The 26510-nt window shown below is 40.4% G+C and overlaps 2 protein-coding genes across 8 annotated transcripts in view; both read right to left on the bottom strand.

Moving 5' to 3' along the window:
* The window catches only part of cdk5rap2 (CDK5 regulatory subunit associated protein 2), a 29947-nt gene extending 14651 nt beyond the window's left edge, over positions 1–15296 (bottom strand). For all 7 annotated transcript variants that reach the window (XM_061081163.1, XM_061081180.1, XM_061081171.1 and 4 more), the window contains exons 1-25: positions 15134–15296; positions 11999–12054; positions 10172–10233; positions 9289–9399; positions 8802–8878; positions 8522–8645; positions 8092–8270; positions 7835–7982; positions 7591–7644; positions 4586–4702; positions 4363–4482; positions 4189–4281; positions 3811–4029; positions 3509–3679; positions 3259–3369; positions 3043–3180; positions 2743–2922; positions 2433–2627; positions 2150–2341; positions 1817–1928; positions 1579–1718; positions 1084–1200; positions 833–976; positions 601–713; positions 344–483 (exon numbers count right to left, since the gene is read on the bottom strand). In XM_061081163.1, the coding sequence (XP_060937146.1) occupies positions 344–483; positions 601–713; positions 833–976; positions 1084–1200; positions 1579–1718; positions 1817–1928; positions 2150–2341; positions 2433–2627; positions 2743–2922; positions 3043–3180; positions 3259–3369; positions 3509–3679; positions 3811–4029; positions 4189–4281; positions 4363–4482; positions 4586–4702; positions 7591–7644; positions 7835–7982; positions 8092–8270; positions 8522–8645; positions 8802–8878; positions 9289–9399; positions 10172–10233; positions 11999–12054; positions 15134–15186 (3166 nt within the window). In that variant the 5' untranslated portion in view covers positions 15187–15296. The remainder of the gene's footprint in view (positions 1–343; positions 484–600; positions 714–832; positions 977–1083; positions 1201–1578; positions 1719–1816; positions 1929–2149; positions 2342–2432; positions 2628–2742; positions 2923–3042; positions 3181–3258; positions 3370–3508; positions 3680–3810; positions 4030–4188; positions 4282–4362; positions 4483–4585; positions 4703–7590; positions 7645–7834; positions 7983–8091; positions 8271–8521; positions 8646–8801; positions 8879–9288; positions 9400–10171; positions 10234–11998; positions 12055–15133) is intronic.
* A 4369-nt stretch (positions 15297–19665) lies between these two features.
* col27a1a (collagen, type XXVII, alpha 1a) overlaps positions 19666–26510 on the bottom strand; it is a 62928-nt gene continuing 56083 nt past the window's right edge. The window contains exons 36-61 of the mRNA XM_061077404.1: positions 26360–26413; positions 26120–26227; positions 25962–26015; positions 25744–25851; positions 25563–25616; positions 25395–25448; positions 24944–25000; positions 24784–24837; positions 24652–24705; positions 24512–24565; positions 23894–23947; positions 23620–23727; positions 23244–23351; positions 22979–23086; positions 22821–22874; positions 22092–22154; positions 21944–21997; positions 21824–21859; positions 21672–21689; positions 21394–21429; positions 21275–21301; positions 21078–21128; positions 20820–20988; positions 20622–20731; positions 20295–20513; positions 19666–19923 (exon numbers count right to left, since the gene is read on the bottom strand). Of these exons, the coding sequence (XP_060933387.1) occupies positions 19777–19923; positions 20295–20513; positions 20622–20731; positions 20820–20988; positions 21078–21128; positions 21275–21301; positions 21394–21429; positions 21672–21689; positions 21824–21859; positions 21944–21997; positions 22092–22154; positions 22821–22874; positions 22979–23086; positions 23244–23351; positions 23620–23727; positions 23894–23947; positions 24512–24565; positions 24652–24705; positions 24784–24837; positions 24944–25000; positions 25395–25448; positions 25563–25616; positions 25744–25851; positions 25962–26015; positions 26120–26227; positions 26360–26413 (2013 nt within the window). The 3' untranslated portion in view covers positions 19666–19776. The remainder of the gene's footprint in view (positions 19924–20294; positions 20514–20621; positions 20732–20819; positions 20989–21077; positions 21129–21274; positions 21302–21393; positions 21430–21671; positions 21690–21823; positions 21860–21943; positions 21998–22091; positions 22155–22820; positions 22875–22978; positions 23087–23243; positions 23352–23619; positions 23728–23893; positions 23948–24511; positions 24566–24651; positions 24706–24783; positions 24838–24943; positions 25001–25394; positions 25449–25562; positions 25617–25743; positions 25852–25961; positions 26016–26119; positions 26228–26359; positions 26414–26510) is intronic.

Consider the following 26510-nt stretch of genomic DNA (forward strand, 5'->3'; position numbering starts at 1 on the left):
TTGAAGAGCGACAGAGAAAACAGCAGAGACAGATGGACAGAGACATGCAGATGATAATGTGATGATGTAAAAACAGTAACAGAAAGAGAACAAAGAAGATGAGTGAAGGGACCAGGTGCTCATGCAGAATGAAGTGACAGAGGACAGGATGTATTTTTGGAGTAAACACAGTGGACAATGAAGAAAGGTGCATTTGTGTATGTATCCCATTGGATTTATGGATATATGTTTTGGATATATCTACGTGATTTAGTGTTAAACATAAGCTTTCTTTTTATTATGTCTCTTTTCTTTTGTTTTCACTCCCCATTGTCATCTAGCACCCAGTGTGTTTGCACTGCACCTTCTCCGAGTTTGGCTCTGTGTATCTCTCTCTCCAAGTCATCCCTGAGCTCCTCATTAGTTTTGATGTTCTCCTCTAGCTGCTGCCTGAGGAGCTGCACTGCCGTCAGTTCCAGCTGCAGGGCGTGGAAACGCTGGGCACTGCAAAACACATAAACATTAATAACACAGTACATAAAATGTACCTTCTCAACATAATGTTTTTATTTTCACTCATTTGTTGTAATGATGTTTAGTTACTGTGACCATTATCCCCACCTGTCCTGCTCTTTTACAGTCCTGACCAGGCTGGAGTAGAGCTGTTGTTCAGCTCTCAGGGCTTTGTTCAGAGCATCATGTTCCTGTTGCAGGGCTACAAGGTTGGGCAAAGCCTTAAGGGAGACAGAAAATAAAACAGAGATGGACTAATGGTAAATCATTAAAATATTAAGATTTGTATTTATTATATTTATTTGTTTTTTTCAAGTTTTATTTCATGTTTTTAGTTTACCTCCTGCTGGCTGTCTCCGCCGATCAAAGTTCTTTCTCTTTGTGGGAGTCCAGGGAATGATCTCTCCACGCCAGAGCCAATAACCTGATTATGCATATGATCACCCCGACTGTCCCCCCTCTGCCCAAGGCGCTGGTGAAGATCCTTCTCAAAGAAAAAAAAAAGTTTGGAATTAGAAGAGAAGCTGCTTATCCAAAGTTGGTAGATCTTTCCCTGAGAGAGGTGGAGTCTGTGAATGGGGGGATCCTTACATTGATAATCTCATCCTTGGTCTTCAGAGTGGAAGTCAGCGAGTCAATACTAGCAGTCTGACCTTCACTGCGACCCTCCAGCTCAGACAGTAAAGACTGTAGCTCCGCCAATGAGATCTGGATAAAAAAGTAATTAAGACATTTGTTTGGAACAATGTTTATAACCAACAAGGGATGTTCCCCCAGCTAAAAGAATCCTAGAGGAAACCCTGATGATGTTAGCATTTTAAATACATGTTTTAACTGTATGCCACTGTTCTGTTTTATAATGTTAAGTCTTTTCTTTTTATGCATTACTTGAAGGCTACATAACCACTATTGTTTTTTTGTATGTTTATATATTTTTATAAAAGGATTGTGTATTGAAATAAATTTAATTTATTGTTTTGTTGTTTTTTGGTTGTATCGAATTGGGTATCGGGAATCAAAACTTTAAATGGCATCTGTATCAACTACCATATTTTTAGAATAGTGACATCCCTTTAACCAACTGACCTTCAGTTCATTCTCCCTCTTCAGGGCTTTGTTCAGTGCCTCGGTTTTCTGTGCTAGCTCTGTCTTCAGGATGACGACGGTCTTCTTGGAGAATGGAACGTTTTCCACATTATCCTCACCGTTCCTTCTATACAGCTCAGCTGCAGTGGAGGCAAAAAAAGAATTAAATGTAGAACCTACAAGTACAATATCTTAAAAATGTCCAGTGGACAACTTAAATAAGGATTTAAGTCCTTACCATCCCTCTCTTCCAACTTCTCCTGCATGAATTGGATAGTTTGTCTGAGCTCCAACACACGATCCGGCTCTGCCTGAAACTGGTCTCTCTCCCGACCATGCTGCAGAAGTATCTGCAAAATTACAAAAGTATAAAGTTTGCTCATCAACCATGTATATAAACTCTTCCCAGAAATCTAACTAGATAGAGAGAGGCCACAATGTGATTTGAAATCATAATGGAGGAAAGGAGTATGTGTTATTCCCGTTGGGAGTTTTTATTTCTTTTCCTTGTTAGGCATCTAAGTCGAGCACATTTAACAGAGTGACACCGTTATATCCCGGAGGAACTTACGTTGATGTGGCTGTCTTTTTCAGCAAGCAGTACTCGGAGGTTTGCAGTCTCTAAACAATCCTCCTGGGCTCTAACAGAGCTTTGCTTGTCAGCAGTGGCAAGCTCCTGCTGCCTGTCGGAAAGCTGCCTCTTCAGTTGCTGAATGTCTTGGTTACGCTCAGACAACATGCGGTTGTAGTGTTCAGCTGACTCCTGCTCAGGCAAAAAACAGAACAAAATTGCTGTGCATATAATGTATATAGATTTCCCCCAAACCAATCACTATGATGTCTTAAATGTTAACCTTGAGAAGTTGGTCCTTGCTGCTGATTGTAGCCAACAGACCTTCCACGGCGCTCTCATTGTCTGCAACCAGCCTTTCCCTGGCTTTAACAGCCTCAGCCAACATAACCTCTGTGACTTTTAACCTCTGGCCCATCTGTTCAGCAAGGTCATGTGCATTCGTTTGTGACTGGCTTAGCACAGATTTGGCCATTTCCTACAAACAAGAAGACAGATTTAGAAAAAGAAATGGCCTCACAGACACACCTGAAGATAATCAATCAGGTCAAGTCACATCTGAGGGTGTGAGGGCGACATATTTGTCAACTAACCTCCATGTCCTTTGTCTTGCCCTCCAGGGAGAGCTGTAGCTGGCTGATGATGGAGTCCTTCTCCCTCAGTGACCTGTTCAGGTTATCTTCTACATCTTGCTTAGCTCTCTGAAGGTTCTTGAGTGTATTTACAAGATGCTGCAGCTCCACATCCTTCTCTTTAATCAGACTATCGAAACTCTAGAGGTAGAGAAATAGGTAGAGATGAATCAAAATAGTCTTTACTGATAACAAAGGCAAAAGTCAAATTTCTAGACTCCAGATATTGTTTCTTGATCAAACATGGTGATATCTACACACATTGATTGTTTCCTCGTTGTGAGATAGCAAGTTATTTAGCCTGTCCAGGTCTCTTTCCTTCTCCCTTAGAGACAGCTGCAGCTGGTGAATCTCATTGTCTTTCTCTTCAATGGCAGCAAACTTCTCATCCAGCGCTTGCTGAGAGAGCAAACAAGAGAATGTCAGAATCTAATTATAGTCACCATGGTGAGAAGATTACACAGAACAAATCTGTACCTCCAGAGCCTTCTCCTTTTCTTTCAGTCTCTGCCGCAGCTTGGAAAGCACATTGTCGTTTCCTCCTGGGCTTTTGCTTTGCTCAAAATCTCTGAACATATTTATGTACTCCTGATGAACACAAAGAAAAACTAGATAAAAAACTCACAGCATCGATTCATTAGCAGATATTCCAATGGGAAAAAGATATGATTACAAACAAAATGATTTATTATTTTGATCTGAAAATGTTAAATTTTTTTAGTCGCACCTGTAGCTGTTGCTCTTTATCAGTCAGGGTGGATGTCAGCCGCTGGATGGTGACCTCATGGGCCTGCACTTTTCTATTGGTTTGATCCAGCAGCTCCTCGTACTGCTGCTCCAGAGCACTCTCCCTCTCCCCAATCTCACCGCTTAGCTTCTTCAGCTGATTGTTGAGATCCTGGACGGGTAAATTAAAAATACACACAAAAGGTGATATTTCTATGGGCATAGTTAGGTAATAAGAGGATTGAGAGTGCTTTTTGGCTTTATTGAAAATGTTCACTAGAGAACTACTGTCCTCCTGCTTACATTCAGGGCTTTGTCTCCTTTCTTCTTATGCTGTTGCAGGTCCTCCAATTCTACCTCCAGTTGGTCCTTTGCCTGCTGCAAGTCAGCCAGCTCTTGCTCCTTTCTGTCCAGGGCACGCTGTAGCTTTTGTGCTTCAAGCACTTTGACATGGTGTTCCCCCTGGAGATGGGACAGCTCTGTTTGTTTTGACATTAATAGGTTTTGGTGTTCCTCTGCTCCCTGGGGAAGATACACAACAAATATTTATCTTAATATATACAGATACTGCAATATTTTTACCAACCTCTCTGCAATGAAGTGTATTAATACGAGTAAGTATTAACATTTTTATTATTATACATAAGGTTGAGATCTCTATAAAAAAGGTGCAGTGCTTGCCTGGTATTTCTGAAGTTGAGCTTTATGTGCTGCTTCTCTAGCCTTGGATAGAGCGTCATCCCTGTCCTCGATCTCATGACAGAGCTCTGCAATCTGTGCAATACAGAGACAGACAGATTGCTGTTAGAGCATTGCATCATAAAGACAAACAGATATTTGTGATAAGAACCTTACCTCTTTTTCCTTTTCTCTGAGGACCAGAGTCAACCCCTGGATTGTTTTGTCTCGCTTCAGAGAATTTTTCTCCTCCAAGCTGAGTTCAATCTCTTTCTGCTCCAAGTTCCCTGACAGGCTCTGTTTATATTAAAAACATTATTATGGATGTTATTAAAAAAAAAAATTCACACATATTTGGCAATTTTGAAATATGTTTATGTATTTGGTTCTCTCTATATACCTTGTACTGAGTTTGGATTTCATCCAGTATTTTTGTCAGGTTCTCGTTGGTGCTTTTTGTCTGTGTGAGCTCTTCAGTCAGGTGTTTATTGACAGACTCCAATCGGCTAACGTCACTCTTCTCAGCGAATCCAGGCAGCACACAAACACAGGAAAGGGACATTGAATTAATTCTAGCTAAGTAAGCAACAAAGCTGCTGCCTGTCAAAGCTCATTACCAGAGCTACAGTGGTTAGCCAAGCTGAAAATATACAAAAAACTACCTCCACTCTGACAGAGGTATATTCATCATCAAATTCCTCTGTAAGATCATGAAGAGACTTAAATTCTGCTTCTCTGTGTCTGCGCATTGCTCCAGGTCTGGGTTGGCCAGTACTTAGTCTCTTCAGGACAGGGATGTGGCTTCTTGCAGGGGCAGTGACCGGTTGCTTGGAAATGCAGCGTAAAAGCTGGATCAAGTCAGAGATCAAAGATGGTTGATTTGAAGAGCTCCGGAGCAGTGCTCTGGCGTGGACTTTTCCACCTGGGTCACTAGTGGCACCACCATGCCTGGCAGCAAACACCTTGGCCTCTGCGAGTTTCAGTTTGAGTGGAGATTCTGGAGTGTCTGAGGAAAATTCTCGATTCAAGGACTGCAGGGATGTGGAGAGTTCTTTGAATCCAGATCTGGGTAGTATGCCTTTACGTTGGACCAGGTCAAAGTACATACTCTTTGAACGTTGGCGTGTTCCTCTGAGACCAAAGCTCTTCATAGAGCCATCAAGCCCTGCCCCTGACCCAAGCCTGCTGCTCTTGAGGCCTGAGCGCCCTGAGACTGTTCCTCTACTAACAATTCTGTCCAGACTCACACACCTTCTCATGCAATTCCCCAAGTGACCACGTCCAGTCTCACAAAGATGCTGTCCTTCATCAGGACTGCCCACCCGAGAGGATCTGGGTGGAGATTTCCAGTGAGTCCTCTCCCCAACACTCTTGTCCAAGCTTGGGTTGTTTTTGTTGTAGATGTGGACCATGCACTGGCTCATGTGTTCTTTCTCCGCATGCAGCTTCTGGATCTGACTGTTGTGGTCCTCCTGCAGCTGAGTGATGTTAACATCACACTGTACCACCTTCTCCAGCTGGAAAACACATTTCCCACAGAGGAACTCGCCACGACCATCGCGAGTCACCTCCCAGCCCAGGACATGGGACAAGATCACTTGTAGCTTCCTCTGTGCTGATGAGCTGAAGATCCAGCGACACTGGTTGCCTGCCAGACGGGCACCACATATACGACATCGGTCCTTCATGGCACCTTCCGTTCTAGCTCTCTTAAAACAAGTTAAAGCCTCTCACTGAGATATATACTGTCCAGTGACCAAATGGCCGTTAGCCTGCCAGCCATGGAAGAGCCATCTATCATTTCCTCTCGCTGCATCTGCGAGAGAAGCGCAGAGTACAGAGCACTATAAGCCCTAAGCCTTTAATAATCCCTGCTCCCGCCTCTATTCCACTCTCCCCAACGCATTCAATCAAATCAAATCCTCAAGGGCCGCTGCAGTGATCTGTGTCATGGTCAGTGCAAGACCATCTCCTGAAACCTTTTCCGAAATGCCTGTAGCATCTGGTAGGTTGTTTGTTCCATACAGGTGTCTGTCTAAGGGACTGGTAGAGATAGCAGCAGCAGGTCATTCCATACAGAGACCACCTCCCTGGCAGTACATCTAAAAATCTGCTTTGAAATTAGAGTAGGTGTTTTCTGGCAACCACTGCCGTCATACCTTCCATTACACCTCTGTCACAGATAGGCCAATTGGAAGTTGTAGCATGTCCCAGGTTTAGTGGTAGATATATTTTGTCCTGTATTCAAAATCATTTGCAATACTTGCAGCACATTCTTTTGTTTATTCAGTTTTGACAAACACTAAAAGGTTGCACTGTTGTATTTTCTTTAATGGGGAAGGGTGGCCATAAATAACCCTCAGAAGAACCATCTCCAGACAGCATGGTAATCCAGTCTTAACACTGTGACCCGAGCCCAGACGCCAAGGCCTAATGAAGAACCATGGACACTGACCAACTAAAAGCTTTCTACTCTGAACATCAACAACGCATTGCTTTCACTAGCTTGCATGGTGTTTTAATGGCCATTTTCAACCAGCCCTGCCAAATTTCTAAAGCTTTCTAAAGTGATAAACTAAGTTATTCATACATTTATCATCAATGATGCAATAAAAACTTATATCAACCAAATGAACTGAGCTCATATTTAATCTTCAGGATGTGTGTCATATAATTCAGCCGCCAAACCATATAGCAAGTATGAAGAATACCAAGACAGAGATAAAATAATGGTTTAAAAATACACCATTGCAGGTTTACTAAGCCGTTTAAGGATCATGGGATGCCGAGAGATTACGCTACAAACCAATCCAATCAATCCAAATGTCTGGCAAACAGGTTATGATCAAGCAGCACCAGTAGTGGAAACAGCAGCTATTACGTGGATTTAAGAGACAATTCTGGCAACATCAAACTCCCTCCTTTCCCATGTTCTAATCATGGTCAAAGGGTCCTACTGTGAAAAAAATGTTAGAAAACTGATTAAAGCCCAAATGAAAACCACAAGAAAGTGGGAGCACTCTGCCACCTCACTGATTCAAGGAGCAAAAATCACAAAGCACATAGCCAACAAACAGCTAGATATAAAATATGACCTAAAATATAAGTATATTTCCTGAGGGTTAAAAACAACAGTGATCATCCTCTGAAGTCGACAGTGCCTGCTCTGGCACAACAACAATAAACAAAGCCTATTTTCATGTGTTTGTGTCAATGTTTGACCTTGACAGACTTCACACATTTGAGTTAGCATTTGGTTTGTTGGAAGAACAGCATGACATTGATTGGCATAAAAAGTCTCTCATTGGGACTGACTTTGGTAACAAAGCCAAATATCTCAGAAAAATGATAGACTGATAGAAAGGACACTCAGATTTAGAGAGGAAATATCCAAACATCACCAACCTGGGGGTCAGGTTGGCCTCTGTCCTCCTTGTTATGTAGCTCGTCCCTCAATGCCTGTATAAAAACAGTTAAAAGGTCAAACAGATGTTTTCTCAGATTTCAAGTACTGCTCAATCTAAGTTTCAGTTGTTTACTGAGACTAAAGGGAAAACATTTTTTTTTTTTTTTTTAGATCTATCAAATGAAATATTTTGACATCATTACGGAAAACTTGATAAATTAAATCAAGACTCAGACGTCATACCTCCAGTTCCTGGTCTTTCTTGGAAATGAGCTCAGACAACTGTTTAAGATGATCAGATGATGGTTTCTCCATCTGTTGGTACGAACTTTTCTTATGATTGATCCAAGCCTCTTGGTTCTTTACAGTAATCTTGAGTTGCTCGATAATGCTGTTGTGAAGAAAAACAAGATAATAAATACGATTTTAATAAAGAAAAAAAACTGTTTCTGTCTGTTAAGAAAAACATGAATGTGTCTGTGTTTATCTCCTGTCCGTACTTGTCTTTTTCCTGCAGGGCCTGCTGCAGGTCGTGGATTGCACTGGGGACTGCGATAGGGGTGAAGCTGCTTGGTAGACCCAGGGCTTGGAGCTGCTTCTCCATGTTAATGTTCTTGCACTTCTGCTGCTCAGCAATGGCTGCCATATCCCCAACCTCTTCCTGAGCTGTTTGCAGACACTGACATGAAGCAAAAGCACAAAGTTAGACACGTAATGAGGCAGTTCTTAAACCAAATATTTCTGCAGATTATGTTCACCAACATAAGTGAACATAAGACTAAGGACTTTGAAAGCAAGAGACAGCACTTAAAAGACAGAGGAACAAAAACATAATAGTGCTCTCAGGGAGTAAAGTAATACTATAATAAAACGGATAAAACAGATCATTATTAGCAACTCAAGAAGGCCGAAACAATTTCTTTGATTCACCTGTTCTAAGTCAGCTATCCTCTTGTTAAATGCATCTCGGACCGCATCCATCTCTCTCTGAGCTTTTTCTCTCGAACGCTGGGATTCTCCTGATTCTCGACCAGCCAGACTTTCCAACGCTTTCCTAAAAACATTCAAATGGAGATTAGGTTTTACAGAAAAGTACAATTTCAGTTCTGGGATTTCATGACATTTGTCTGCCAAGTCAAATGACACAAAATGTGAATGTAGCTGCGATTGATCTTTGACACAGTGGGACTGTGTAGGGAACAACACTTACGATGCAGACACCAGCAGTTCTTGTTTCTCTGCCAGGTCCCTCTTCATAGACTCCAACTCCACCTTCAGCTCAATGTTCTGTAACCAGACAGATCATTACAGCACTAATCACAGATCTGGAGCCATCACAAACAAGAAATCCATCTACCTGACAGTTTGTTGTAAATATGAGCAACTCAATAACCCCTTAGAGGTATAGCTTGGAGGTTACACATAAAGATAACATTCTTACATGACACTACACTTCACATGATGAAATGAGAAGATAAGAAACACAAGTTTTCGAAATGAGAATGGAAGATTCCAATGGGCTTACATCTCACTCTAATAAAACTGGGACTTAGGTGAGCAAAACTCAGCTGAGTGAAGTTATCTCATTAAGTTTTGATCAGAAGGACTGAATCACATGAAACACGAGGTACCAAAGAAAAACATGTATACATGATTAAGATTTAGAGCATTTGTGCATATTAAAGTAAATACAACACCGTTTTAAATATGTCCTCGGTGGAGTCGTCACATTTCTGCTGCATGCGCTCCTCCATGAAGTAAATGCGCAGCTTCAGGTTAAAGTTCTCTTTCTTCAGAGCTGTGATTTGCTGCAGATGGATGTACCAGAAACATTTCAATACACAAGTTAATAATATATTTAGCAAATGTAACATTCAAATGTATGCCTTAATCTAATATAAACTCTCATCTGACTTTCATTTATTTATATCAAATATAATGAGAAGAAAACAAGGTTAAGTCAAATATTTGGGTCAAAGAATAAAAGAAGTGAAGCACTCTGTCTGCGGGGAAAAGCAGGCTGACATGTTTACATGGCAGAAAAGGAGAGTGTGTATGGTTATTGTTAAAATGAAGGGAGGCCTTCATGCTTGTATGTGGGTTTGAGAGTGCATGTGCGGGAAGTGGACTGTGCATCATTGTGCTCCAGGCTCAGAACAGCATACATCTGGTAATGGGGGTTGGGGTTGACAGTCAAAGGGAGGAGGTAGAAGTCTAGACCCCTCCTTACAGCTCTAATCATGCAGACAGCCGGACAGGGCAGCCAAAAATCTGAGCATGCATTCCACTCAAATGCTGAAATATAGGCTTCGGGCCACCTCAGTATTTCCTCCTCCCAAAACCACTTTTCATCACCAAATCTCCATAAATGGTCAGGACGGTTTGGTTTTAGTCACACTGAGGATAAGGCCTAATAAATCAGTAAAACCCTGTTTTGTTGTGGTGAGGTAAAGTTGACTGCCGAAACTAATACTGACAATCTCAGTGTTTCTATGTATTATATTCCCACTTATAAATAAATCACAATAACAAGTGATTATCATTAGTCAACCTTTAACATGACTGATACAAATAACTCACATTCTCATAGTCCTTCATGGTGAGAGCTTTGATAGGCGACATCTTTTCAGGAAAGGACGGCGCTGTAAATCAACAGAATTACATTTTGATAAATTTGAGTCAAATCTACTGTTCGATGTCAACTCTTTGACATAAAGAATCTTCTCTGCTTAGAAGAACAACTCATACTCTCAAGTTTCTTCATTCTGTTTATCTGATAGATAAATAGAAAGAGAAAGTAGTGTTGTTTTGTTACAGCTGAGGCGTCAGAGATGAAACCGCTTCTGGAGGACTGCACTGTTCACCCCAGCTGATCATATTACACACGTCAACAACACATTTCACAACACTAACTCCTGATTCATAGTGTGATGGCCTGAGAGGAAACGCTCCTCACATGTGCAGTATGGGTTACTTGTGATGTAAGTTTTATTTCTAAATTAGATTAGTTGCTTATGTCGTTGTTGCCTTCAGTGCATTCTCATGTTTTTAATGTAATCTATTTCTCTCTTAATAGCTGAATCTAGTTTGGGTCACAGTGGTGACAGACCTACTGAGGCCAGGATCGAGGAAAATCAAAGAGTTAACAAAAATAAAAGATAGGTAGCTAGACAATAGAAGGAGCAAAACAAGATGCTTGCTGCAATGGATGGAAATGTCAGTTTGTTTCTAGTTCAGTGGTTAAAGGATATTCTGTTTTTTCAGAATGCACCTTATCCAAGATTCTGCAGACAGAATATTGTTTAAAGAAGGTATGTGCAGAAACAAGTTTAGTCAGTTATTAGAAAATCAAGACTTAAGACGCCATCTTTATAGATAAAGTCTTCTTTCACTGTAAACGCAATTTTTTATTTTGATATATTACCATACCTTTATGCTTTTATTAAGTGTGATTTAGAAACATACTGGTCAGGACAAGTTGAAAGATTAGCCGCAGCTCTCTGATAGACAAAATTATGAAAGGGTAACACTTTCTAAATGATCTCAAACCTAACTTGGTAAGTCTGAAATAAGGGTACTTGTTAGAGATCAGCCTACAAGTGCACAACTACTGATTTATCTGCAGTAAGTTGATTTAATGGTACATTTGTGATCACCACACAGTACATTTTCTGTTACTGTCCAAATGTTCTGTTATGATAAATACAGCAAATAAAATATTTGACAGATCAAGGTCTCCATCCCAATGAACTAAAAGTAATATGAAAATCCAATATTGCAATAATACAATACTGTTTATTGATTAATAACATTTTACACAATAGCAAAATTCACAAGCACACGCACGCACGCACGCACACAAACACACACACGCACACACACACACAAAACTGAAAGCTACATATAGTAAACTCTACTAATTATTTGTCACATATATATATCATATCACATTGCAGATTGTAATATTATCCAGGCATGTACATTTTTACTTCAAAGCCACTTCAGTAAAACATTTCAAAGATTTGTTCATATTTATCATATATATTTATATATATATATATATATATTTGATCGCTGCAAAGGTCAATGTTTTCCTTGACGTCTCTTTGCCTTACCCTCGCATGCTGACTTCACAGAGAACCACAGACGCTCACCTATATCTATGAATGAGTTGTTTACTGGCTTGTTTCTATTGCCTGTCCCTAAGTATATTGTTGGTACACAACAGTGAATTAGAAATGGGATTAGCTCATTAAAATCATCCAGCCAATCCCTCATTATAGCTTTGGAGACAAGTGTGGGAGGTAATAGCAACGAATCAGCAGCAGTATTAATTAATACACTGGGGAGGGTCACACCTGAGCAACAAAGAGCACAACAAGAGAACAAAAGAAGGTTTTACTGTACCTGTCATGCTGTCTGTAGAATAATCTCCAGCATTTATGGAGTCTGGCAGTCTGCAGCTGTGGATAAAATCATTATGTTAGCGACGCAGCCAAGTCACGGTAACATTTCAGCCAAATTCAAGATGAAAATTCATAATAAAAAATACAAATAAAATCCCAGAAACCAAGGCACGCTCCCTAACTCAAGTGTACCCACATACTCTGATTTTTATGGTTTCTGAAAAAAATCATTGCAAGGACTTTATGCAATGCATTACTCACGCTGGCCAAGTTCACTGAGCCCTAAGGACGCTCCATAAATAGCTTAAGAATGACTCTCCGCTTCATTTACATCCACTGTGGCAGAGCCTCATTTCTGTGTATGTGTGTGTCTGCACGCGCGTGTGTTTATGTGAGGCTGAGAGTGTGAGACCATGTGCCAGTGGCAGACTAGCTCTCATGTCAGACAGGAGGAGGGAAAAATAGACAGAGCATTTGACGGAGAATGCTTTCATTGGTGGACAAGTAAACTACTGTGACTCTGGTCAGTGAAGCGTCACACAGTGAAGGGACAGTGGTGTCACTCACAGACACGGTACAATGCACCAAACATCAGCGACGCACATGTGGATCACAATGACACTAACAAAACACAACACAAATGTATCCCTTGCAGTGATGAAAAATATTAAACATTTGCCAGAATATTTCTAAAATCAGCTTAAGGAGGGAAATGACTTGCACAACAAAAACATGCACTGTTGGAGTCCAGGCTCATGTTCCTTGGCCCCGACCTTTGTGACTAATAATATGATGTCCTTCATAGAACAACTTCCTCTCATACCTCCCCTGGCACCGGAAGCTCAGCGGCTCCGCTGCTCATCTGGCTCACAATATCTTTCAGTAAAGATCGACTGTTTAGCGTTTCTTTTAGTGAGATATTCTTTGTATGTAGAACTTGGCAGATCTTCTTTATGTAAAATGATACTGCTTTAAAATGACAAAATAAACCTGGTAGGACATTTCACATCTTTGTGACTATTTTTTCAGACTTTTTAAAAACACATCATTGCTTTTTGGTGTGTTTTATAGAAAATTTGATGTGTCATACAAATATGACTCTTCGTCCAATCTGTCCAGTGTAAATCCTTTTCTATGGCCTTTTTGTGACTCTTGACATATCCCTGCTCGATTCACACTGTATATAACTTCCATGGTGTCAGACTGCATTATGACACAGCTCCGCCCCACCTTTGTTTTGCTTCAACACCCTGCACATTACAAACTTAGAGCAACATGAAGCAACTTGTCCTATCGGAGAACATTAAATATAATTTCAACTGAAAATACTTAGACCATGGACTTGTATTCAGGTTTTTTAAGGTGTCAAATTTAAAAAAGACTTTGAAATGTAAAAGTGAATTCCATTTGTTACAATAACAAAACATGGAGATTAATTAGCAGCAGGAGCAAAATAACCCTCCACTAAACGCTGAATGTCGGTGAAAATGTGTTGACAATTATTGCATCATAGATGTTTCACATGCCAAGCAACCCCTTCCTGTGTTAAAGGGGCGGAAGGAGCCTAAAACGAGGGTTACGATAAGCAAGAAAGCTCTGAAAATCAACATGTGATAAAGCTTCCTCCCAAATGAAAAACTATCATGAAGAAGTGATGACATTAAAACACGTCTGTCTCGTACAGACCCCTCCTGCACTCAGTGGAAACAATGTGAGCTCCTGTAAACAGTGACTTCCTCTTTTTTCTCTCACTTTGTTCAGCTGCTGGTGGCAAACATGAGAGCAACTCACAACAATATCACTTACAGTTTGGACTTAAAAGCAACATTAAGTAAAGCCCCAGCGCACACACAACCCTGCCATATTATTGAAACCAAAAGAGTGATGTGTGTCAGGTTTCAGAATTACCGAATAAGTAATTTACACCACACATATCGGCTATCATCTTGGATTACTGAGGCACGCTAACCATCTGGATGACCACACATAGGCACAACACAACACAGCTGGACTAGGACATTTAAAAAGCAGCCTATATAAGTGTTCTACACATTTCAACGCAGGGATCTGACGTGACTAGTGTTTCAGTGGAGCAGAACAAGCTACAGACTTTATATATACAGCAAACACTATCCAGCATCAGCACTGGAGAGCACAGCGAGCATTGCATGGTTCACCTACCACGATCCCACTCGTCCCTCATGTCACGAAGAGGACGCAGGGAAGAAAACACAATACACAAATATGACAAGTGAACTCCTCGTCCTGTGCGAAGGCTGCAGGGAGACGCTGCTGCAGTTTGAACCACGCTGGAAAAACTGGCTCTGATCATTTCCGCTTTCTCTCACTCTCTGTGTGACAGCTCGACTTCTGACTGTGGTGATTTCACAGCGACGTCCAATGAGCTGCATATGATTAGTAACGGTAATGTCAGGAAGCAGCCTGAACACGACAAGCTTTGTGTACCAATGTAGCTACAACACTTTGGGGTGCATAACGTAAAGGAAAGGTTAGTTGGATTTTGATCCACAACTCAAATTTGTATAAAACTTGATATCTGTTTTTGGACATAATGAGACCTGGATCACCAACTATTGTTGTTTTACATCAGTGTTGTTGGCTGATTATTATTTCAAAGAATGGTCTTTTGACTTCCTTATGGTCTGTCAAATACGCTTCTGCAAACACAACATTTCCTAAGGACAAGGGTTGCGAACTTCTCGGTTAGCTACGATAACTAGCATTCATTTGGTTCCTCTTGAATACATATAGAAATTGATGCTACAAATAGCTAGGTAGCAACACATACATAGCAACACAACTTTTGATATGGACTCTCCAGATGTCAGACATCAACACAGATGAACAAACTAGTGATTTCCTATTAACCGTAACGTTAACAACCCTACAAAATAGAGTATATATGAAGCTTATTACTGGCGATACACCTAAGGTAACTGAATACATTAACAGTGTACAGCTGAGGAACACTGACTTTAGTAGTTCGGTGTGGTTTCAGTTAATAGTCGGGCCCCGAGCAGCGCTAACTAGTGTTTTGGGATTAGTGTGTTAGCTTCAACGTACAACACCGCTCACACACATGCTAGCGCTAGCTCCGTTGTTCTGTTTGTTTTACCTTCCGTTGATATCAACGGGGAGCGTCACGTCGTCCCCCGCGAATGAGTCCATGATCCCGGTTCACTTGTTATACGTTCCTGGAGGAAAAATGCGACATTTTACCGACGAGGCGCCACGTAAAGTTCGAAAAGCGGGACGGAATTCAAAACAGCCCAGGCTACCGCCATCATGAGAGGGTAGACGTCACCAGTGTGCACGTTGGAAACTGGTGCTGCCTTCAAGCTACGTGGGAAATATTTCAAATCCCTGAAATCGCGCAGTAGATACGTTATAGAATAGGAATAATACTGATATAAATTTAAAGAGAATGCCCCTGTGTTATCGTTATATTAACCTCCGTTTGTGTAGTTGTTAAAAAATATATTTTAATGTGACGTGACAGTTTAAAACACGGGGTTTGTTACTTTTCCAGTGTTATGAAAATGCAGCAGGGCGCTTGGTGTATTCTGGGACAAAGCGATTGGCCAAAAGCAACACTTCAGAAATATGTCTCCTCTGTTTACAAGCGTGCAGTGACAACATGCTTTACAAATCAAATGTATTTCCATTCACAGGACTCTTTATTATCTTGACATATGCAGATCGCAAGTCACATAAAACCGTAAGTTTAGAATAAATGTGCAGCACGTTTACTGTTTACAACTTTTAAAAGTGTTTGAGATGACTTTGACCGAGAGTCTGTCTCTCATTATTAGAGAGTTTTCTTCCCTGTAATGTGTATGTGTGTGGTGAGTTGGATGGAGGGTGTGTTGCATGGTGGTGACTGATGAGGCTTAATTAACACTTGCTTCACTTCAGTTATAGCATGTGGTAGAATGCAGTCTACAGGGATGACCACAGTCTGGACATTTTATCAGCCCTTTGAAAATAGGTTCAGGGGGAGCCAGGAACCTGCTGAGCGGAGAGATGGTTCACCTGCAACATGAGACCAATGCATACAACCATAGCGCCATCGTGTGGTGTAACTGTGGATTTCAGCGGAGCTGGAGGAGGTATTAAAGCAAAAAAGCAGTGTAATGTCTCTCAAGGGAGGAGATCCAGTCTAATGCACAGATGCAGCTTGTCAGTTTATTTATTTATTTATTTTTTAATCTAGCACGCCCCTCCCCAACACACACACACACACACACGCACACCCACACACAACCACCATGAAGACTTTCTGTGAAACACCCACCACTCCCTTTTCTTTTCATATCTGGTTCAAACAAGGGTGGATCACCGACTGTGCAGTGCAGAAAGCGACTCCATGGTCAGTTCACTGTATTCAGGGATTTACACAAACAAAGTACAGTATCAGCTAAGATAGGTCATATATTGGTATGTAATTATTTTGGCCCTGTCATGAGGAGGGGCCTTGTGTCAACATCCAACTTATAGACCATTATTACTGTTTCCTCACCCACAGAGGTTATGTTATCGCCATTGTCCGTTTGTTTGTCGGTTTATCGGCTGGTACATTTCCATGAAACTTGGTGGAAGGATGGAACATAGGCCAAGAAATAACTCATTAAATTTGGCTTAGATCCGGACAAAGGGATGGATCCAGGATTTTTTTGTAAATCACTTTAACATTTTGAAATAGAATATTTTTTTTTTTCCCATTTTCCATTCCCATTCCAGGGAATGATGCATTGATCTTGATGGGGGAAAATAATCATGTAGGCTACTGATAGTGTGTTGAATTTGGTTGCAGTTTAGGGGGACTTTTTGGCCTTTGTGGAGGTATGCACTCTACTGATTCTTGATGAATATCATACAGGGCATATTCCTTAAAAAGACCTTTGGTGAATTATTCTGTCCTGGCTTCCCGACTACTTAATCTGATCATTGGCTCACAGATCCTCAATCCTCCACAAGACTATCCTCTTACCTCCTAAACTATTTTTGTAGAATATTAGCACATGAAGGTCACACAGGTCCATGCTTCTGTTTCTGGCTGCCATGAATCAAACAGAGAGGGTGTTTATCTGTGAAACTGTAGTCTCACATCAAGCAACATTACAATGATTTATTTATATATAAAAGTGATTTGAGTTGTGTTACAAAACCCTTGGCAGTCATCATAACTCTTTGCATCTGGTGGCATAAAAAAGTGTTCACTATATGGGAAAAAAAACATTGGTGCTCATTAGGACTATTTTCAGATCTTGAGTGAAATTAAAGATATGCAAGTGTACCTTTAGAAACTTGCTTGGCTTTTAAATTTCAATACAGGTTGTGTAAAATTGCTTAAGTGATAAAAAATTCTTGACAAAATAATTGTATGCATCAGATACTTTATTATATTTGTTTGTAGGTATTCCAGCTCTCTAAATAGCTTAAAAGTAATCATCCACACACAAATTGAAAGTATTTATTGAACAAATTGACACTGAGCAATGGATAAAGTAGAAAGGCAAAGGATGTAGAGACCAGAAATGGTTTTGTACAGAGTTTGATGACTTACTGTATTCGGCTGATACTTTCAAACAGATTTTTTAATGATAGAGGAAGTCAAAAGAAAACCTTTGCGATGTGATGTGTAAAAATGTGAGGTATTCTGATCTCGTTTTAATGTCTACAACAGATTTACAAAAAAAAAGAATTAATTTTCACATATTTGCATAATTCCTTAAAACACAAGTTATAGTATAGCACAGAGTCCTGGTACAGTACATGGTTGATTATCATAGAGGAAAAAACAACATAGAGCATTATAACAAAAATTAAAAAAATAAAAGATAATTAACATTGTAATAAATTTGTTCTCTGGAGCCCCAAATTTACACATATAAAATCTATTAACTCCAAGACCAGTTGGGCGAACTGATATATAAAGATGTCATAAAGAGTAATTGCTTTAACCAACTGATATTTGCTTAGTTGGCCACCACGTTTACAACATTAAATAACATTAAATTAGCAAGAGGGGATCCACTGTATACAGAAAGATTTGCACAATTATACACACTTGTGTCCAGCTACAACAAAGAAACTTTTATTTAATTAAAACTATCTCCACTACATGTGTTTCTAAAATATTACATACAGCTGTGGGGGGCTTTGTACAGAAATAACATTTTATTATTCTTAAAAAATACTTCAAACCCTGTGATTTATACTGGATACAAAAGGAGAATCTGTTTTTGTAGTTTTTAACGTTATTTCTGAAATATGTTCCCTCAGAATAAATTGCAGCATTGAAAAAATAAACTGTACCGATAGTTGACTATTAGGGAACTATGGATGGGATATTACTGTTATGGAAGTGATGATAATATACAGACTTTATTTTATTTATCTAGGCAAGCATGCACAAAAAAAAACAACCATCAGAATAGTTTAGAAAAGTGGTGTAATTACAGCACTATGATTAGCACCTTAGATAATTTACTTAGCACCATGCATTAGTGAGAAGATGGGATTCAAAAGATGGCGTTTAAATTTTGATTCCTGGACCCACTCTCCCCTCTCCTGTGGCTCAGTTCTCCTCTGGTATTGCCTGTATTTGTGATCTGTCTACTGTGAATAAGGCAGACACTCCTTGTCTCATGTGTTGCTGAGTAAATAATAACCCTTCTACTTTTTTCTGTAAAGGAAATTTTAGGCCTGATGTCACACTCAACAGTGGAAGAGCAATTATTAAAACACTTTGAGAACTAGAGCTCTGTACTCTTAGGTATATTTTTCATCTAATGTCTACAACCACATATATTTCCCCCAATCATCACTGGCATCTGGTTCAATTGAGTATGAGAAGTAAGTATAGCAAAAAAATAAGTATTTAGTGCACTGACCCATGTGAACAGTGAATGACGTAATTAACTTGGAGTTGACTGGATGTTACTGGTTGTTCCCACGTTAGAGAGAAACCTGAAGGCTCCCATTTGGAGCATTAGTAAATGCAGATGTGATTTATGCAAATGAGCCTGCCTCTGGAAAAATTCACACGAGCAGGATCACGAGGAGATGAGCACCAAGGGCAAACAGAATGGCACCCCTGAAAAATCCTTCCATATTAGTTTAAAATCTCAAATTATCTTCTCATTTTCTATTGCACTTGAAGATTATTTCTTTACATAAGATATACATGTATAAAAGTTATAATAATAAGCATACTTATATATATACATTTAAATGATCCCAATTACTTTTATTCTTATCTTCTGACAGAATTGAATTCCTGGTATTTCCAAAAAATTACACACAGTATACAAACTGTATATAAAAATAAGTTACTATAATGTCCACTGATTGACTTGGCCTTATTCTCCCTTCACTCAGCAATGTTCCAGAGAGATTGTTTGGCATAGAGCCTTTTTTTTCTCCGAGCAGTTGTACATGTGGAGATCCTTCTTGAAGAGCTTGACGAAGCTATTGCCGTGTTGAGAAGCCATTAGTGCAAGAACTCCCCTGCTCCTCCTCAGATCTTCTTTGTCCCCCTTGCTCCCCACGCGTCCTCCCTCTGTGTCTGCAGTCCAATGGGAATTTGGCAGAGTGAAGCAGGATCTGTTTGGGAGGGCGGGGACTTGATCTCGCTTGGGCAGAGCTTGGCCGTGGATCGAAGGAGACTGCTCCGATCTCCACGTCTGCACAAAGATGTCATCCAGGGGTGATGATACATCCCACCATGGTCCGAGGGGAGTGACGCTGCAGCCCTCACAGGAAACACACAGGACCTACTTCTAGGTGGTAACGTGAGCCGGGAGTAGAGGTCGGAAGGTTGTAGACGTCGACCACAGGGAGCAGAGTGGGGTCCAGCGAGTGGAACACAAAATGGGTCTGGTGCCAGCGACCATCTCTTATCTGAAACACGAACAGATAATATATGTAGTAGCCCAAGACAAAAAATGTTTTGTTTGTTTGTCTGTCTTTACTTAAAAACAACTCAATCAACTTCCATGGAACTTGGTGGAAAGATGAGACATGGACCAAAGATGAACCATTACCTTTTTGGCACAGATCCAGGACAAATGAGTTTGTGCAATTTGGTGCAGATCAAAATACAAATCTAGATCTAATTGATTTAAATGTGGCTTTATAGGGGGACTGTTGGGCCTTGGCGGCGGTGTATGCTCTGCTAAGTGCAATTCTACTTTCATATATTGGCAAAGTCTGAAAATCAATAATGGAACACACTAAAAGACATTTAACTGCATGTCAGATCGTATTCGTACCATGCAGGAGTCTTCTATGACTTCTGGCTCCAGCTCTCCTCCCGCCTCGAACACCTCCCCACTCCAAGCTTTGAATCTCACAGACCCCGGGGCAACCTGCTGATCCTCAGCTGACCTCCAAATGGAGACGTTCAAGCAGTGGATGATGATGTGCTGCACGGCATCTGAACTCAGCAGGTGTAGGAAATTCATCTGGACACGACCAACCCTGATTGTTGGCTGCAAGAAAGACGTAGGTTAACAAGCATGTTTTGGGCTTGTGGGATATTTACAATATATCTAACTTGTCGACTTTGCTGATATCATTTTTGTTGTTGTTTTAAATACCTTGGATACCGTTACTGGCTTCAGGCAGGTCTGTCCACCTCCAGTAAAGTTGCAGGAGACTTCTATTGTATCTGACATACAGCCGAGGTTGGGGTCAATCCAATAAGTGCCTAAAAAATGCAAAAACATTTTCGGATCCTTTTTGTATTTGTTGTAAAACTCTTCACGATCTTTGTCTTCAACACAACACACACATACCATCATTTAACTTCTGTTCACAGCTGTGCAGGTCCCTGCAGATGCGGGCAGGGTTGTCCCGAGCTCCCAGTGGGTTCTTCAGGCTCTGAACCAGGTTACTGAGGTAGTGGAGGGTCTTAAAGATCTCTGCGCCCTGGTCCAACATCGGCAGGTCCATCACTGGCTTGTTCTGGACAAAAAAAGACGAGTCTGTACAGTTTTCAATAGATCTAAAGACAAAAAGATACAGAGAAATGTTCAAGGTCATTCTCCACTAACCTCAGTCCTGAGTGAGGTGTGTGAATCCATGAACAAAAGGCCGTCTTCCATCTGCAGCACAAAAACAAAATCTTAAAGTGTCTGATTTCATCAGTGCCATTGGTTCTTCCTGGATAACAAGTTACAGTGTAGTTTAACTGATCCATATCAACTCAATATACGAATGTAAGAAAATCATCAAGCACAACATGTCTTACAAATGACGAAGGGACAGTCAGGGGACCCTAAAAAGCAGAGAAATAAAAGGATTATTCAGACAATGAGATGAGACTCAAATATGACATTATTTTAAAACCTAAAAAGGTGGAAGACTTACTGGAAGTCCAGGGGGTCCACGAGGTCCTGGAGATCCCTAAGAAAGAAGAAAAAGATAAAAGATGGATGAGCTTATGATACAAATTAAGTGGCCACAGTTAAATTCAAATGTTTTTCTTGTGTTTAAATTGTATTTTTATTTATTTATTATCTTTTACTAAGTGTACATTCAATCTTTGCTGCTGTAACATGTAAAATGTTCCATAGTGGGACTTATAAAGAACTATCTTATCTCATTCTATTTGTTACTACAAAAAAAACATTGCAAAGCAAACATACCGTTGGTCCTTGAAATCCCTGCAGAGACAGAGAGAGAGAACATATTTTTAGCCTGACAATTGTCATCAAATCTTCTTTTAATACAGTAAATTATGTAAACAAGTGATGAAAATTAAAAAGCACAGATGTGGTAAGACAACCAGAAGACTTACAGTTTCTCCACGATTGCCCTTCTCTCCTCTAGGACCCTGTAAAGAGATGCACACAATCACTAAACTGAAGAACAACAGGAGAGAGAATTTGAAGCTTCTTTTTTTCTGTATGATACATACTAAATTTCCATTGGGGCCAGTAATTCCCATGGGGCCAACTACTCCTCCTCTGCCCTGATAGAGAGAAAAGGGTACGAGAAAAAGGATGAAAAGGGCCATCTGCATTTCACCTGTGTAATCGCGATCATTAGATTACAAATTTATTTACCATTGAACCCTGTGGCCCTTTGGGTCCCCGTGTGCCCTTTGGTCCAAAGTCTCCTGGAGGTCCCTGCAAACAGCCATGGCAAACATTTCAGCACAAACTTTGTGCACCTCTTTAAAACTATAATACTTGACAGCAGTTTTGCAAATTGTCTTGTTACACACTTTTATTTGACTATATCAGTAAGTCATCATGGAACATCTGACATCACTAACTATTTCCATCCAGCTTTCCAAACAAACCCTGATTCTGTTCTGTGTGGTGATTTCAGTAGACTACAACAGATCTTTACTGACACAGACGCGTGATGGATGCTTGTGTCGTACGGCAACTGTGTAAATCATTAGAGGGATTATATGGAACAGATCATTGGCAAGGAGTGAGGAGGAATTTTACTGGCTTGCTTCAAAGAGTAGTTGTGGTAATGGGGGTGGGGGGTGGGGGCCGTAAATGATTTGGAAACAGAGTAACTGTCAATGGATAGACTTTTAATATGTGTCAAAGATTGTATGGAACAGACTTTAGACATAGAACACACACGTGCAAGAAAACATGTACATTTTTGTAACTATGAAAAGCTCAGTAAGTGTAGCCACAGTGAATTACTTGATTTTCACTTTTATATTGCGAACAAACAGGATGATGTTTAATGACTCTCTTGAGCTACATGTGTGTTGATATTTTGTGCACAGAGATTGTTGTAGATGTGTTGATGTTTGATGTTGAACATACCCTTGGTCCAAAAACTCCCAGAATTCCTGGAAAACCCGCTTCCCCTGTATCACCCTGAACAAGAATTCAGTCAAGAATCAAAAAACATGTCATCTTTATAAAGAACCTGACATGTCATGAAATTTTTCTGTGTAAGTTAAGTTGGTGATGCTGCTCACAGGTTGTCCTTTGGATCCTTGGTCTCCCTGTGGCCCTGGCAACCCCATTCCACCTCTGAAGCCTTTTTTCCCAAGAGGTCCACTCTGGCCTCGGAGACCCCGCTCACCCTGGATGAATGAATCAATGAACAAAAGACTGAGTGAGGACAACTCATGGGCAGCTAAGTTATTATTCCTGTATCTATTGCATGACATCAAATTATATCAAGACTGTTGTCCTTTTTATGCACTGTTAACGTGAATGCAATCTACAATTCCGCTTTACCTTTGGTCCAATGCCCCCCTGATCACCCGGGAGTCCTGGGACGCCAGTTTTACCAAATGAGCCAGCTTTGCCGGGAAGACCAGCCTCCCCATCATCCCCATGCTCTCCCTAGATATGTATGGAGAAAATGGGATGAAGATGGATCTTCCCTTTCATAATAACAATAGACACATTTTTGTCCTGACAATAGATCAGAAATGGCTAAATAAGGACTTATTTATCAAGTAGTTTTTATTCTGTTCAATATATTTTCATGTATAGTATAATGAAAAGTTATGCTTCTAGGAATTCATAGCAGGACTAAACTGTTAGTTATTCAACTTGGATCATTTAGGACAGTGAACAACTGATTATTAAGATTTCTTATTTGTCTCACCGGCATGCCTTTACTGCCATCCTTCCCCAGGACTCCATCAATCCCTGGAGCACCCTCCTGTCCCTCTCGACCCACCACACCTCTGGGACCAGACAGACCCCCCACACCCTGAAGAGAAGAGAGGCCTTATCAGAGATCTACACCAAGCGGGATAATATTTCTATTTATTACTTTTTTGACAAATAATTTCCAAGTATACGTGGCACGGATACAAAAATCTTAAAGGTTGAGAGTTTAATACTGTATGGATGTGTATAAATAATCATTGTCCTACCTCTGTTCCTCTGGTTCCTTTTTGTCCATTCTGACCCTTTTTGCCTTTCCGACCCTAAATGAAGAGAAATTGTGTTAAAGGTGAAATTATTATTATTTTCCAATGCCACTGTTACTCTGTGCCAATAACCCGCAATGTCACTATAACGGCTGCAGAACTCTCTGACTTTCAAAACGTACTAAGAAGTTCTCGAGCCAAAAGTAACACATGACATTGCAGTACTTCTGTTTTATTATTATTATTATTACTGTTCATTCAGACTGATTAATTGCCTCGTCACTAAAATTGGTGTTTCTTTTGGATCTTTGCTGCATTAGCTAACTTTCTCACTTTGCCAGAAACCTGCAATTATTTCTGCAACCTCACAAAAAAGGTCGAACAATCATCTTCTATCTGGTTTACTTACACATTTAACTTAGACCCAAACATGAACATCTAAGGCACCGATGGAAGGTTGAACAACAGACACAGCTGAGGATTCGGACACTAGCTAATGCAATATGGGTGGTAAATAAGACTGAATATCAAACCATGACTATTCAAACAAGCCGACAGAAGCACAATCATCTTGTTACACACACAGCAAACACACAAAATGTTTCTGTTTGACTGCCTTACTTGATCGCCTTTGGACCCTTTGTGTCCTTGTTGCCCACGAGGTCCAGGGTGTCCCTGAAATTAACATTCATGTTATTGAAAGCACATCGAGATAATAAGTCTGAGAGCTGAATGTGGAAATCACAACCTCTGACACTCACAGGTAGACCATGAGCTCCAGACCTGCCTCTCTCTCCATCCACACCAATTTGACCCTGAGCAAAGATAACAGATTATTAACCATGTGATTCCTGAAAAGTAATTTTAAGAGAATCTGGAGTGACGGGACTTACTTTGTATCCAGGATCTCCTGATTCCCCTCTTTCCCCTCTGACACCGGGAGGACCCTGATGAAACAGGAAGCATAAAAGTCAAATAAATGATTTGACCTCTGTAGCCATGTACCAGACAAACAGTAAGAGGAGGGAGAAAAGTAAGTCAGGTGTGACTTACTGTGTCACCTGGAGGACCAGTAGGACCCTCTACTTTTCCATCATCCCCCTGCTCACCCTGCATATGAAAAACAGAACAGTGGAAGTCATTAAATATATATTATAAAACATACATCCCTGATATGTCAGTGCATTCTTTCTTACTTTTGAAACACCTGGTAAAATACTGTTTTTGTGGATGCTATCATTTAAATGTGCTGAAAACAGCGCACTCTAGATTTTTGTAAAACATTTGCATATTAAAGCAACCAAAACAAGGTTAATCAGAACAAGCTGCCAGGGAAAAGAGGTTAATTTTGCCATGTCTGTTTCATAAGCAGTTTGTTTTTGTTTAGTTGTGTCCAATCCTAACATTATAAAGGTAACCTGGCTGCTTCTGGGATGCTCTGAGGATATCACCTAAGGAAGATTAATCAGAGACCAGTATAACACATAAAGTGAACAAAGTTTACCTTTTCAGCTTTTGGTCCTGGAGGCCCAATGGGGCCCTGCGGTCCCTGATGGCCCTGAAAAGACAGATACAAGAAACTGTTAGGTGAAATTACTTCGCCAAATACTAATTACCATAACAGGCTTGTTTTAATATGTCACATACTCATAATACAGTTAGTTCATTTTACCTCATAACCTGCAAGACCAGTTTCTCCCTGTTGACCCATTCGACCAGGAGCTCCCTAAAGTGAGCAAATGTTGTCGAACACACAATCAGTATTTAAAAAAAAGAGATTATGTTTAAACTTACTACTAACATGATTTCAAAAGGGATTGATAAATATCTCTTTCATTACTGTTCCACTTTACCACGTGTCCAATTGTTCCTCTCGATCCCTTCTGTCCAACAAAACCTGGCGGGCCTGTCTTCCCCACTGTCCCAGTCTCCCCAAGGTAACCTAGATGACCTTTAGCACCCTGAATAAACGCATGAAATAAATTACAGAATAGCTGACCACACTGCAATTCGGTGCCAGCATGTGTGAATACATGTTGTTAAGGTATCAGACAGGATCTGACATTAATACCTTTGACCCTAGTTTGCCTCTTTCCCCCATTTTGCCAGGTTTCCCTTCTTGACCCTGCGACAACAAAAAAAACAGAAAAGGCAGAGGGTGAGACTCCATCTTTCGCTCTCTCTCTCTGTATGTGTGTGTGTATTTAAGCAGAGAGACAGGTGACTTACTCTGACGCCACTGAGTCCAGGACTTCCAGGTGGGCCCTCCTTTCCCTTTAGGCCAATTTCACCCTTATCTCCTGTATCGCCCTCCTGACCCATGTCACCTTTTTCACCCTAAGAATAAGACATATAACATTATCTTTAAACAGTTTATACCTAAAAGATGTAAAAAGAAATTATACATACGTAGCCTTCACATCCTTATAATATGACCTAAGAGAAAGATATTTTGGGAAAGCGTCTCACCTTGGTTCCATCTGGACCGGCTTGACCACCTTCTCCCTCAAGGCCTGGTTCTCCCTGTTCACAGACACACATACGTATATATACAAGTTAATTAAATGAAGAGCTGTACCTATTAAGATTGAATATTTAAAAGTTTAATGCTGAAAAACGT

This window comes from Limanda limanda, chromosome 1 (genome assembly GCF_963576545.1).
Source record: "Limanda limanda chromosome 1, fLimLim1.1, whole genome shotgun sequence".
NCBI lineage: Eukaryota > Metazoa > Chordata > Actinopteri > Pleuronectiformes > Pleuronectidae > Limanda > Limanda limanda.